Consider the following 13,548-nt stretch of genomic DNA (forward strand, 5'->3'; position numbering starts at 1 on the left):
ATTTTCCAAAATTATTTTTGGCGAAATGAGAAATAGATGCTTATTTCGCCGTGAACCGTGATTTGGCTTTACAACATTGGTCAAACCAGTCCTCATGTATGGTTGCGAAACATGGAAAATGAACGAAGGTGATGCTAAGAAAATCGATGTGTTTCAGAACCGATGCCTGAGGAGGATAATGAGGATTAAATGGCAAGATAAGATTAGTAATAGAGAGCTACTGGAAAGGGCTAACGTGGAGAGGTTGAGTGAAGAGGTAAGAAGAAGGAGATGGCGATTCATTGGACACATCCTCAGACAATGACTGTGTTACAGCCCTGACATGCACCCCAGAGGAAAAGAGAAAGAAAGACAGGCCAAAAACAACCTGGCGGCGCACAGTAGAAAAGGAGAGGTCCAAAGCAGGGTGGCAGTCGGTAGCCCTGGAGAGAGGTGCGCACTGCAGCGCAAGGCAGGAATCGATACATGTGGAGTAGGCATAAATAGATTGTGCTCGGCAACTTTTGAGCAACTTTTGGCTTTTCGAGCAACTTTTTGTAGTACCAGCAACCTAGGGCAACTTTTACTTTTCTTGGCAACTTTTGAGTAAAAAATTGATTTAAAACCGATCCAAACCCGTAAAAGGTCGTTTCATTTCGAAGGATTTTATTAAAACTGGATTTATTCGCTGCAACATAGAACCTGCCGCCGGCCATCTTGGTATTTGCTGAAGTGCGAGTCACTTATGACATCGCAATCAGATGAAATTTCAGACGAGGAAAATGGAAATAATTCAGACATTGACCCCATTGAGGTTGCCATAGACGCTGGGGCAAGTCTTAGTAAACCTGCAAGCGCTTCAATTTCTAGAAAACGCAAAATTCACGTCAAAACGACTCTAAAGAGCAAGCAACTTTTCTGAATTTTGGTGGCAACGTTTTGATATTTGAGCAACTTTTTGGTATATTGTGAAGCAACTTTTCCTAAATTTACTAGCACAATCTATTCATGCCTAATGTGGAGGCCCTATGCGCCAACTTGGCGCCAGGGGAAAAGTGAAGTGAAGAGAAGAACCGTGATTTGTTTTATGTTTTTTGTTATTTTTGACCGCCGTCATTACGGAATGAAAACAAAAAGAAATATTAATATTATTTTTCGTGAATTGTGAAAGGGCCGATTTATTTTTCGTGAAACGTGATCTATACCCCCCTCCCCCACCCCCTTTACGACCCTCCGCATAGAGAAGTGCCATCTTAAAAATGATAGCGCTTTCCCAAATAGTACATTTTCTGTCGGAGGTTTGTCAGCGCCGGAGACGACGCCGGAGACAAACCTCCGACAGAAAATAGCACCACTTTCACAAACCTTCGGAAGGGATACTATATCTTTTTTTTATTTTTATAATTGAATGACAGTTTTCCCTATCCTTTTGCATACTTCAACTTGTGAAATCCCAACCTTTTTTATACCTTATGTCTGAAAAAGGTACCCTTTCAAGCGAAGTCTCCTCGTTTAGTCATAGGGAACCTCCTCCCGAATCCAGGTAAATTTTCTTCCACCACTGACGAGTGAGAAAATGGCAGCTATTCTCTCTTTTTTAACCCTTTGTTCCCAAGGCACTTTCCCTTCAAATCGGAAAGTGCCGGAAAAATCACCCAAAGAGTTAGCCTTTGAACAGGCTCCTCTGTTTTATCGCCGTAAAACGTACTTATGTTGAAATGTCTTATGTTGAAGTCTCTGCAGTCTGCATCCCTTCTTTCAACTACAAAGATCTATCTTTCTCTTTAAAAAAACATAAATTTTTTTATAATGTTCCCTACGAAAAAAGAACTGCTGAAACTAGTTTCTTCCCAGTTTCTTTTCACGAAACGAAAGGAAAAGAAAAGAAAACAATCGAATGAGAAGAAATTTGAATAATGAGATTTTTAGCTGTCCATGACTCATCGCGGTCGCGCTTTATATATGGGAGGGACGCCACAGCTTTTCAGGGTCGCCGCCTTCGTTTGCAATCCGCCGAAAGGGAACCACTCCCAACGATTGTAGTGAGCGCTTCTCCTATATGTTATAAACGGAGTTTGCGACGAAAGAAAGTTGTGGACACCGGTTGAGCAGTTCATGCAGTTTTCTGGGCCTGTTATAGTGTTGTATTAGCGGTGTTTGGAAGGATTGGAAGCGGCGACAGGCGTTTGCGGACGACTGTGGCCATTTGCCTTGTAACTTTCGGCGCAAGTTTCGACAAAAAAATCACCTATTCAGAATGCAGAACCAAAGCCACGGAGCGGGCGACATCGAAAGTCTTAGGCAAGAAGCAGAAGTGCTGAAAGCCCAGATCAGAGTGAGTATTTGTGTTATCACACCATAACAACCAACCCACCGACGTGTGGGAGAGAACCACCGAAGCGAACGGCGACATGATCGCTTTCGAAAAAACACTGGTATTTATGCTCTGTAGAGCTGTACATCGGCGATCTAAACGAACAAAAAGAGCATTTGCGAGTTTTACATCGTTTTTGCCTTTATCTGATGTCGGATGCTTTCTATCAATGCTGTTTTGTTGTTAGTGATCGCGAAATTCGCTCGTCGTTTGGTGGAGGTCGCCATTAGTTATCGCCGCTCAGTGCCACGCGATCCCTGACAGTATTTCAGCATTGTCGCTCAATAATATAAAATGCAACCGGTATTTTGCTGTGAAATTAAAATATCTGCCATCTTACACCATCCCTTTTCGATTTTATTGCGTCGATTTTACGATCGGGGAAGACATGTTGGCGGCAATTTTTTTCTCGCTATTTGTGTTTATAGTGCTCAGCAGATGTTGTAAGGGGACATTTCAATATTCCTAAAGAATATTGTATTCATTATGGCAAAGATCGCCACCAGGGAAAGAAAATATGACACCAGAAGAACTTGATCGTTCTATTTGCAAGTCGCAATTGCAGTATCTTCGATAGATTCAAATGGGGACGAATAGAATATTTGCATGTAGAATTTGGCGATCGAGTATTGTTCGGCCATCACAAGTTAGCACCGTCATAGCTAAGATTCATAGCAGCGAGATCATTAAAAAAAATCTGAAAAAAAACTTCCGAAAATAATGCCGGTGAAATCATACTTTTTAACACGACTTGGTTTTATACGTAGCGAATTTCTTTTTGGTTGGTAATGCTGAAAAGAAATTGGTACATCTGTTGAAATTGACTGCGACGTAAATGCCAGTTTCTTCGTTGTTGTGGATTTTGTTTTACATGCTCTGTAATATTTGCTACATCTTTCTTTCCTTTGGGTAGTTCATGCTATTAAAGTTGACCTAAAAGTGGTACAGAATATCTAATGTTTTCGCGTAAACACTGACTGAATTGCGGTTTGTGTTTCTTTCGCTGCAGAGTATGTTCGAAATTGAAAGCCATTTCTTCTTTGTGTTTCGTGCTCGGGTCAGAAACGGAAGCTTTGTGTTGCAGTAATGAATTTTTAGCGCTTTTTGGCAATCTTTTTAGAATAGAATTCCTTGTATTAGTAATTCTACAACCAATGCATTCAAAGATAAGTTGCCGGGAGTCTGTTAGGGAGTTAGGAATGAGGTTTTCCTTGCGACGATAAAGGTCGACATTAACTACCGAAAATGGTGGGTCTCGAGGTTCGTTCCTCGTCTTTAGGTAACGTTAGGTGTGTCCAAAAAGTTTCTGATCATATTTTTCATGGCATAGTTATCCATTACTTTATTTCCAGCTTTCGTTCGCCCTTTTCCTTCAGCGTTTCGATTCGCCGAACATCTGGTGGGCTTTGCTCGATTCAGATCATTGTTCAACTCGCCTTTTGGTTATCCGTCGGGTTGTGGTCTGCTTGATCAAAGTTGTACTACACCATGGAAACTAGCAAAAGCAGAATTGTTTTCTTCTGGAAGGCTCCTCGGCTAGAATTTAGATTGAAACATGTAAATCAAATGATATGTAACTGTGTGTTTTGTTGTATCAGATTGAGTATTGAACGTTTCAAATGGTAACTTGTATTTTCGTATTTCTATCTCATTGGACTCTCGATGTCTTATATTAACTGATACAGATGCCATTTCCTGTTAACAGATATTTCTAATGCTGAGGTAAAGGAGGAAGTATTTTGATAAAACTTGCTTTTCAGATCGCAAAAAATCGACCTTGATCGCAAGTTTCAATTAGTGTTTACACAGAAAAAAGTTGTGCATTTTCTGTAAACAAATCAGTTGGAAGTTTCTGTTGCCATAATATCTTTTGGTTGGAACACAATTTGTGTCTAAATTTCGAGACGTAATATACATTCTACATTCCTAACTGCAGACACATGTACTTCTGATACTGTTACTTCTAAAAATCGATTTTGTTCACATACTTGATCCATTCTTGAAGCACCTTGTAATATTTAATCTTTGCCAGTTTCAAAGGTTAAGTGCATTCAAAATCATTTTCCTTTCAGCATAAAACAAAATTTTGTTCACTGTGGCCTGAATTGCAAGATTATTTTTTGGCTGATGACAGCCATTAGATGTGATTTTCAAGCCATTTAGTTAAATTTGATAACATGGTTCCATCTTTTGCCATGACCAAGCAAACACAAACATATTACATCATCATCTAGCTACAAGCTTATGCGGAAATCAGTGAAAAACAACAGTAACCTTTGAGGCATGCATATGTGGTCAGCAAATTTACTCCAGTACTCAAAAAACATTCAAAGTTCTACCAAGCTTTTGAATACAATCTGGTCATTTTTGAGGTGCTACGTAACCATTTCCTTGGCATTCAAATAGTTTATCTTTCTAGGGTGATATTCTGTCCGTTGTTATGCGTAAAAAACAAGAAATTTTGTATACAGGTTATGTGTAAGTTGGTCTTAGCTTGCCATGCTAAACAGCTTGAACTAAAAGCAGTGGGAAGCATATTCAGTTTTAAAACTGTTTATGTTGTTAGGAAAACACAATAAACAACAACACAACTGGCATTTTTCTAGCAAGTTCTTTTGAGTCTTGTTCACTGTGGTAGCAAAAAAAAACAACAACAATCAGTTGTCAGTTTTTAGAGTTGGTTTTGTGCATCCACTAGAGTCATCCCATGAGAAGAACCCTGTTGACTAAGCTGCAAAAGTTTTATGCTGCGATATAAATTTGCCCTGAGCCCGGACTGAGTAATCAAATGGTTCATTTTGGAAAAAAAATACCTTGACTAATGTAGAGTGTTGCAATCTGAATCACAATTTTCCTTTACAGTCACAATCTAAAAGCAGTTCCCTTATAGATGGTTGTTTCTTTAATTATTTTTGCTGAACATGTAGAGTATTGGGCAAATGTTAAGAAGTTTCAATCGCTTTTATATTTGAAACATTTTTTTCCAAAATGTCATTCATTTACTTTGCATTTACAAAAAGAACTGTTCTACAACTTTTGGGATGAAACATTAAAAAAGCACAGACTCTGGCTACTTTAGGTCAACATTTGCATAGATGCCAAGTCTCACGCTTTTGGCGTGAGACTTACTCTTTTTGACCCAATCTTACGCAACCACGCCATTCAGACAAAATATCACGCTTTTTAAAAAAATACTACAACTTGAGGAAAAAGTCTTATTAATTATATTCTTTCAGCTGTACTTTGGTAGAGATGAACGCTAATCGAGTAGGGAAGAGTTTAAAAACAACAAATGCTGTACATAATAAAGGAGATTGTTTCTCTACAACTTACATTTTTAATTTTTTTTCAGGGGAATATAACACCCCGACCGCCCTAGAAGTTACCTCCTCTGGGTCTCACTAATGCTCTTTCGGGGCAATTCAATTTCCCACTTCATGCCAGCCAAAAAACTTGGCATCTATGCATTTGTGTTCGTTGAACGGAGAAAAAACACTTTGCACTGCACCCTCCTCTGCCTGTGGCATGGACTCCATAGTCAGTTACACCTTTTCAGGTGTTGCTTGAACACAAATGAAGTAAAATCAGATAGCCCTACTGGCAAATGTTTCAAGTGTAGTACACTGTTTGAATTAAGACAAAGGTGAAATAAGCAAGAGGAAAAAGACATTACAAAGTAGCTTGTTTGTGGCTGCCTGCTGCTGTTAGAAACAATCTGGAAGATTCAGGGGAGTGGAAATGTGTACACAGGCCAATATAAAGTCCCTTAGGCTAAAGAATCAATTTACATATTTGTTTTATTCAAGATGGAAAAGTAATGTACCTTCTCATTAATTAATGCTGTTGCTCTTTATCAGGATGCAAGAAAAGCAGTTTGTGATACATCATTGAACCAAGTAAGTGATTTGGTTGATAATATGAGACTGTGGATGCTTCTTGAGGCGAAAATTCTGTGTCACATTTGGTAAAATTGCTGTTGTCGTAGGTTCTATGAGTTTGTTTTAGTCTGTGAAAGGACTCAGGCACAGGTTGATGTTGTTGTGAAACACAATTGAAGAGTTCAATTGTAGAGTTCAAGTCAAGATGCTTGGAAAATTAATCACATCAATCTCTTTACTGAGCTCTCATTTCTTGTTCTAACATTCTATATTTGCACTTGCATTCTTGTATGCTTTAATTCTTGTATGTTGTACTTGCATAGTTTTAATATTCTTGGAACTGCATTGTCCTTTCAGGTAACACATAATATTGAACCCGTTGGTAGAATACAAATGAGAACAAGAAGAACGCTTCGAGGTCACTTGGCAAAAATATATGCAATGCACTGGGCTAACGATTCAAGGTAGCTGTACAGCAATGACTTTTCATTCTACATAGGTCTCCACCATTACAGGTTGACGCTAGCATTATGTGGGTTGACCTATCAATTAGTGGTAGCAATTCATTGCATGAAAACCTGTCATCGCATTCGTGATCAAATGAATGGCACAGTTGTCAAAACTTAAACTGGCTGCTGGTTAAAATCACCGCCTTCTTTAATTTAGCTATTTTGCCCAGCAACTCATCTTGGCGTTTGTTTGTGTAGTGTTACGTTTCTTTGTTTAGCCAGCTAGTCACATACTAAAGTCAGCAAGAACCCTATACAAGACGCCTTTTCAAGCGTTTTTTTTTTTCAGTGGAGCACAGCCATAGGTTTTTTGATGCAGAAAAGCTGATCAATTCAACTTCTTTTTTTTTCCAGGAATTTAGTAAGTGCATCACAAGATGGAAAGCTTATTGTTTGGGATTCATATACAACAAACAAGGTAAAGATCCGTCTTGTATAACTTGTTCACGAAATGTATCTAAAATGATGACCCAACTCAAGGTATTGTTGCCATAAGGGCCGATTTACATAGTAACACTTTCTTACATGGGACAAGCTTATTACAGGCCTACAACACGGCTTATGACCATTTACACATGTGTGTCTGTTGTAAGGATGTGGTCGGTTGATTGCACAGCACGATGTAGTAATGGCGTAAGCATGTTGCATGTGATAACCATAGGCAAAATCGTACCATGTAATTCACCCCTAACATTGCTTGTGTTGTTACAGGTTCATGCGATACCTCTACGATCCAGTTGGGTAATGACTTGTGCATATGCTCCATCTGGAAACTATGTTGCATGTGGTAAGTTGATGCAGTGTAACGGACATGGATGTACTGTTTGCTGTGTGAAAAAAAAAACTGCAGGACCCTAATGGTAATTGTGGTTTGATTTACCATTTGATTGGTCTGCACAAGATTAACTTGTCAAAGTCAAATTAACTTAACGCTTTCAGATTCTAACAGCAAAACACATTGTTACAATTTATTCATCTTAAACCTCACTCGCTATTAGTGGAGCATACTCTGTATAACATTTAACATTTTTTGGTCTGTAGGTGGCTTGGACAATATATGTTCAATTTACAGTTTAAAAACAAGAGAAGGAAATGTAAGAGTAAGCCGAGAGTTACCAGGACATACAGGTATGTAAAATCAAAAGTGTCTGATTGTAAATACTTGTTCTTCAAGCCACTTAGCCCCAATGAGTAGGAGGCAAGTCAGAGTACCGTGTTTCCTCAAGCCATCTATTGTTTAATCACTGCACTCTGAAGAAAATGTTTGTTCCTTATGCCTGCCCCCTTATAAATAGTTTGTCTTTAATTTGAGGTAATAACATTAAAATGGGTCTTGCCCAAAAATACAGCAGATAAAAGAGCAAGAAAGATTCACTGTCAGAAAATGGACTGACCATGCTTCATGTGAATTCTGTCAGTGCACTTCTCGGAATAACTGTAAGGTGTAGATTTGTGTTAACTTTGGTTTTGTTTTCCTCTCAACAGGTTACTTGTCATGTTGTCGCTTCACAGATGACAATCAAATACTCACCAGTTCAGGAGATATGACTTGGTATGACGAACCTTTTAATGACAAAATATTGAATATCAAATTATAAGAATGAAGTAACTGACCATGTCAGAAACAAACTGATTTGGGTAAGATCAAGGATTAAATTCTCCCAATGTGATAAAAATTTATGGTTGGGAGAATCTTTATGTTGACATGGTCTCGCACTTCTTTTCAGTGCACTTTGGGACATTGAAACTGGACAACAGACCACCACATTTAGTGGCCACACTGGTGATGTGATGAGTTTATCGTTATCTCCAGACAACAAGTCGTTTGTGTCAGGAGCTTGTGATGCTTCAGCGAAGGTACTATTAGTTAACTGTTCTTAGTAGTTTTGACTGCCTTGCATTTTAAAATAATAAAAGGTATTTAGAACTACAGAAAGCACCCTTTGCCCAATTTTGAATGGAAGTACAATTAAACTTTCAATGGAAGTGAAAAATAGTTTGAGAAAATGGGAAGTTTTAGATAACTGATATACTGTCGCTTGCATCCAAGCGTGAACACTCGCCGCTGAAACATTATCTAATTGGGTATCAAACGTGAGATGATTCGTCATCAAACGTTGAAGTTTAGCAGACTGTAATGGAAACTTTCGCGTTCAAAATGCTCACCATCAACACTGAGTACAGGTGAAACTTTACACCAGATGTGATTCAAGTGAACCTGCAAATGCATATCCATACATATCAGGATCAATTTGTCAGAAGAAGTCTTCATATCCAATGTATCTGCCATTTCTAACCCGGAATGTGTTGAACTTTCAGTGTGAAAAATGGCGTTACGGTCTGGCAAACTTTAACGTTTGATGACAAGTCATGCCATGTTCAATACCCTATGTTTCGGTGGCGAATGTTCATGCTTAGATGCAAGCCACAGTACATCACAGTCTAAGGGAAGTAAATTTGAGTTTTGAAAGTGGGGAGATTGAGATAACCATGTTTAAGATAGCCAGGTTCAACTGTAGATTGTGAGTTGAAAAAAAATGACTGATCTGTCAAGGTATTTAAAGCAAATGGTGTCTGAATGCCATAATGTCGCGTAATTAGCTGAATGCCAAAATGTGTTTTGTTTTTGTGTTTTTAGCTGTGGAGCATACAAGATGGCATTTGTAAACAAACATTTACTGGACATGAATCAGATATAAATGCAGTAGCAGTAAGTTTTGTGCTGTTTTCTTCATGTTTTCTTCATTTTAGCTCACTGATCTTTCTTATTTTCAATCAAACTTGATTTTTTTTGGTTACTCATGGTGATTTCCTTGATTTATTTCAGTACTTCCCCAATGGATATGCATTCGCCACAGGATCAGATGATGCAACCTGTAGGCTGTTTGACATCCGTGCTGATCAGGTGAGACTTCATGCGCCTCTCAAATGAACTCTGCTTTTGTGTTTTTACTGCTGTCAATCATCGTGGACCTCTCAGGAAGCAGGAGTTCACTTAAGTTAACTCAGATTGTAACAGCTGTTCAGTGTGTTGCGATTGGCAGATTGTGATCCATTTTGATGGTTTATTTTTCTCAAGGCTCTTTGATTGCCTTTAGTAATTGTGATTGGTGGTAGTGAAACATGCAATTCCTAGAAAGGTTTAATTGGAGTATTCAGTGAAATGCGAACTCTGAAACGGTTTAGGCTTTTTGCTGCTGTCAATCATCTTAGCGGACCTCTCAGGAAACATAAGTTCACTTCAACCAGGTCAAAAGGTTGTGTCTGGCAGTTGTGATTGGTAGATTTTAATCCATTTTGTTAGTTTCTGTTTTTAATGGTACATAGGCTGTCGTCATAATTATGATTGGTGGCAGTGAAAAACGAAATCATTAGTTGAATTTTGAATTTCAGAGTTCTCATTCCACTAAAAACCGCAAAGAAGTTCAGAGATTGCATGCTACTGTAAGGCATATTAAAGCAGGGCTTACAAGTTGTAGTTATTTACTTTTGCCTGTATCTAGGACCTTTGCTAATGCACTGTTAATTGTTTGATCCATTACAGGAGCTCATGGTTTATGCACATGACAACATTATCTGTGGAATAACCTCCGTGTCTTTCTCAAAGAGTGGCCGTCTGCTATTGGCCGGTTATGATGATTTCAACTGCAATGTGTGGGACACACTTAAAGGGGAGCGAGCAGGAGTTCTCGCTGGGCACGACAACCGCGTCAGTTGCCTGGGTGTCACTGAAGATGGCATGGCCGTGGCCACAGGAAGCTGGGATAGTTTCTTGAAGATCTGGAACTAAACTTCTTTACTCCCCCTTCCCCTATTCTTCCTATCCCTGAGAGCAAAGTTTTAGTGTTTATATTTTATACATTGCGATATAAGTTGTGGTTCTCGTTGGACGGTGCACAGCCTCTGGCTACACTCATCGGTGTTATCATTGCACCGTCCTTCAACAAGTCATTGTATTTTAGATCTTACACCCTAAGACAGAATTTGTGACACTCCACTTACATTTCACCAAAAGGGAAGTTTAGGCCACCTTTTATCGCAAGAGACGCCTAGATTTTTGCCAGCAAAAGTTGCGCATTGTAATGAAATCATCAATGTAAAAAAAGAAGAAATTGTTGCAGAACTAAATAGTCTATAGGATAAAGAGGAGATGTGATTTATGTGTTTGGTTCACCTGAATAATTTACCCCCAGGCAGAGAGACGAATGAGCCCTTAAAACAAAACTCTATAAAAGAAAACTATAAGAAAGATTTCTGCCAACAATTATAATGCGCACAAGTATCATTTTTTTTCTTTCCTGTTATTTGTATCTCTGCGCTTGTCGCGCCTGTAATTGTGAATAATAATCAGATTGACAGTCATATAGTGTTGCCGTATTATGATGCCGTAATGTAAAAAAAAAAAAAAGATTAACGTGCTTGCAGCAAGGTCAGCTGGAAAGTTACACTGGACCCTTAAACTTTTCGCTTTTGCAGTCATTTGTTGAGTTATTATTACTAGGAATTAAAAATAAAGAATGTGTATTTTTAAGGGAGATCTGAATAATATGTCATGACTGCATTGTAGTTTCAACTGCAGTAATGTTTTCTGCTACACAGACTAAAGAAAATCTGTGATCTTGTTACTGTGAAAAAGCAGATTGAAGGAGACTGCATATGAGATTCAAGGAACTGGTCCTTGGAAAACATTAAAATTCTCCCATGACGAATTGTGCAAATTGTATGAAAAATGGAGGAGAATTTAGCTACTGATCTGCCTACATTGTTTGGAAGGTGTAACGTCCCTGTTGTGAATTCAAAATGTTCCCAGTGCTAACTATTCCGGCTTGCAGCTGCAATCGTGTCATAGCTAAGTAAATCATAGGGTTTGTAAACTGTTAGCAGTCGAAGGCCAAGAGGTGTAATTCTGGTCGTAAAACCGACTTTATATTGTCATTGTGAAATGTGAGTCAATAAAGATGAATTCTTCAATGTAGCCAGTCTGGTTGGATCTATTCATTCTTTTCCTGTGGGCTGTCACGCAAGTTCATGAAGCTGTGCCTTACCGAGTGTTGCGTGACTATGAAAGTGCTACGTACGAAATGTACTGATTTTCAATGCGATGCCATGAGGCGAGTGGCCCCTTGTATCAACCGAAAAGCACTAGGAACTAGGTGCATAAGCTAATTCCCTTTGAGTATCCCTTTGAGATGTGTCATCTTGGTTTTGGGGAGGGGGAGTCGTTCTTTGGTTCTTCCTAGGTGTGAAAACCTGTAAAACTCGCCAATGACGTAAAACAAAGAACGACACACTGCAAAGAACCTCGAAACAATCAATGTAGAGCAAGTTTACCCTTTGCACCCTGCTTCATTATCCGTGCGTGTCATTCTATATGGGATCATTTTGCGGTCTGGGATTATTTGCTGAGCCGTACAGAACAATGGCATTAAAACAAAACTTTTACAAGTTTTTACATTCTTTGCAACTTGTATCATCAGCAAACTGTTTCATTCTCGTCCCCAGAGCCGCTCGTCCCTCTTATCCGACAGAACCTGGGGCGAGGAACACTTGTTCCGGCTAAGAGTGACAAGCGGCTCTGGGACGAGAAGAACTATGTTTGATTTCGTGCTGTTAAGGGTCTGAAGTGAGTGTTGTACTTTATCAGTTATTAGATAAATTTGGCTCTAAAAATAAACGTAGCCATTACTTCTGGAAAATCTAACGATCGAAAATAAATGTAAAAGTGAACAAAAATCAAGCAGAAATCAAGGTCAACTCAACACCAATTCGCCGCGTACTGAACACAAAGCAAAGTACATCGGGCAGTTAGAAAGGGCAAACACAAAGTATAAAAGAGACTACAGTTGAACCCCGTTATTTCGAACCGTCAGGGGAAACCAAAAATAGTTCAAAATAGCCGATAGTAAATGACTGAATGGCAAATTTAAGGGATGACGGGGAATTTGAAATAACCGAGTTTGAATTAGCGGGTCCAATTGTATTTGATGAATTAAGAATTTTTTTTAAAAAGGGAGATACACAGAACAGCGGTTGACCCAAGGAATTGACGTTGCTCACAAGTTCAGTACAACGCAGCTTTTGTTGAATAAAGGTCCAAGGAAGAATAATGTATTTGGAGCGAATAGTCTATAAAAATGTAAAATTTCCTTTCAAACAGCTGTTGGCTCTCAGTCGCCTCCCTCTTTCTGGGCTTCGCTTTCGTCACCAGTCACACGCGCTCCCTTTGTTATTGAGCTTTATTGCAGCGCGGAAAACGCGAAGCGCCTGAGGAGGGGGCTGGGCCTAAGGAGCCTTCCGATTTCTAAGGCCCGGTTCAGACGCCGTACTTTTCATAAGCTGAACTCAATTCGAATTTGGACCGACCCAAATTGACAAAAGTACACCTCTTGATTCAGACGCCGTACTTTTTGGCCGTTCCGAGGCCGTTCCTAATACAGTTCCAATAAAACTAGTCAAAATACATTATGATAATTTATGAATTAGGATCGGCACATGAAAAGTACGGCGTCTGAATCAAAGTCGTTCCAAAGGCGTTCCACAGGCGAAATTCTCGGCCAAGCCAGGCGGGAAGAACGGGTGAGCCGTTCCAAATTGAAATGGCCGTTCTAATTTGATTCAGACGCCGATCTTTTCATGTACTTAATTCGAGGAATTAAGTTCGGCTCATGAAAAGATCGGCGTCTGAACCGGGCCTAAGTTGCCTTTGATTTGACGACAATTTTATGCACAGCAAAGAAAGTGACTTGTTGATTATATTTTACACGTCGACAAATAACTTGACAACAATAATGTACCATGATCTTGTTTT

The 13,548-nt window shown here is 39.1% G+C and overlaps 1 protein-coding gene across 1 annotated transcript; it reads left to right on the forward strand.

Moving 5' to 3' along the window:
- Positions 1-1,957: 1,957 nt before the first annotated feature.
- On the forward strand, positions 1,958-11,715 carry LOC144656815 (guanine nucleotide-binding protein subunit beta). The gene is made up of 11 exons (XM_078517061.1): positions 1,958-2,314; positions 6,211-6,249; positions 6,589-6,695; positions 7,095-7,158; positions 7,452-7,527; positions 7,782-7,868; positions 8,226-8,292; positions 8,468-8,597; positions 9,379-9,450; positions 9,568-9,645; positions 10,285-11,715. The coding sequence occupies exons 1-11, from the start codon at positions 2,237-2,239 to the stop codon at positions 10,528-10,530; spliced, it is 1,044 nt and encodes a 347-aa protein (XP_078373187.1). The 5' UTR covers positions 1,958-2,236; the 3' UTR covers positions 10,531-11,715.
- The last annotated feature ends 1,833 nt before the right edge of the window (positions 11,716-13,548 follow it).

The sequence above is a fragment of the Oculina patagonica genome, chromosome 6, assembly GCF_052425735.1.
Source record: "Oculina patagonica isolate OP01 chromosome 6, crgOcupat, whole genome shotgun sequence".
Lineage (NCBI taxonomy): Eukaryota > Metazoa > Cnidaria > Anthozoa > Scleractinia > Oculinidae > Oculina > Oculina patagonica.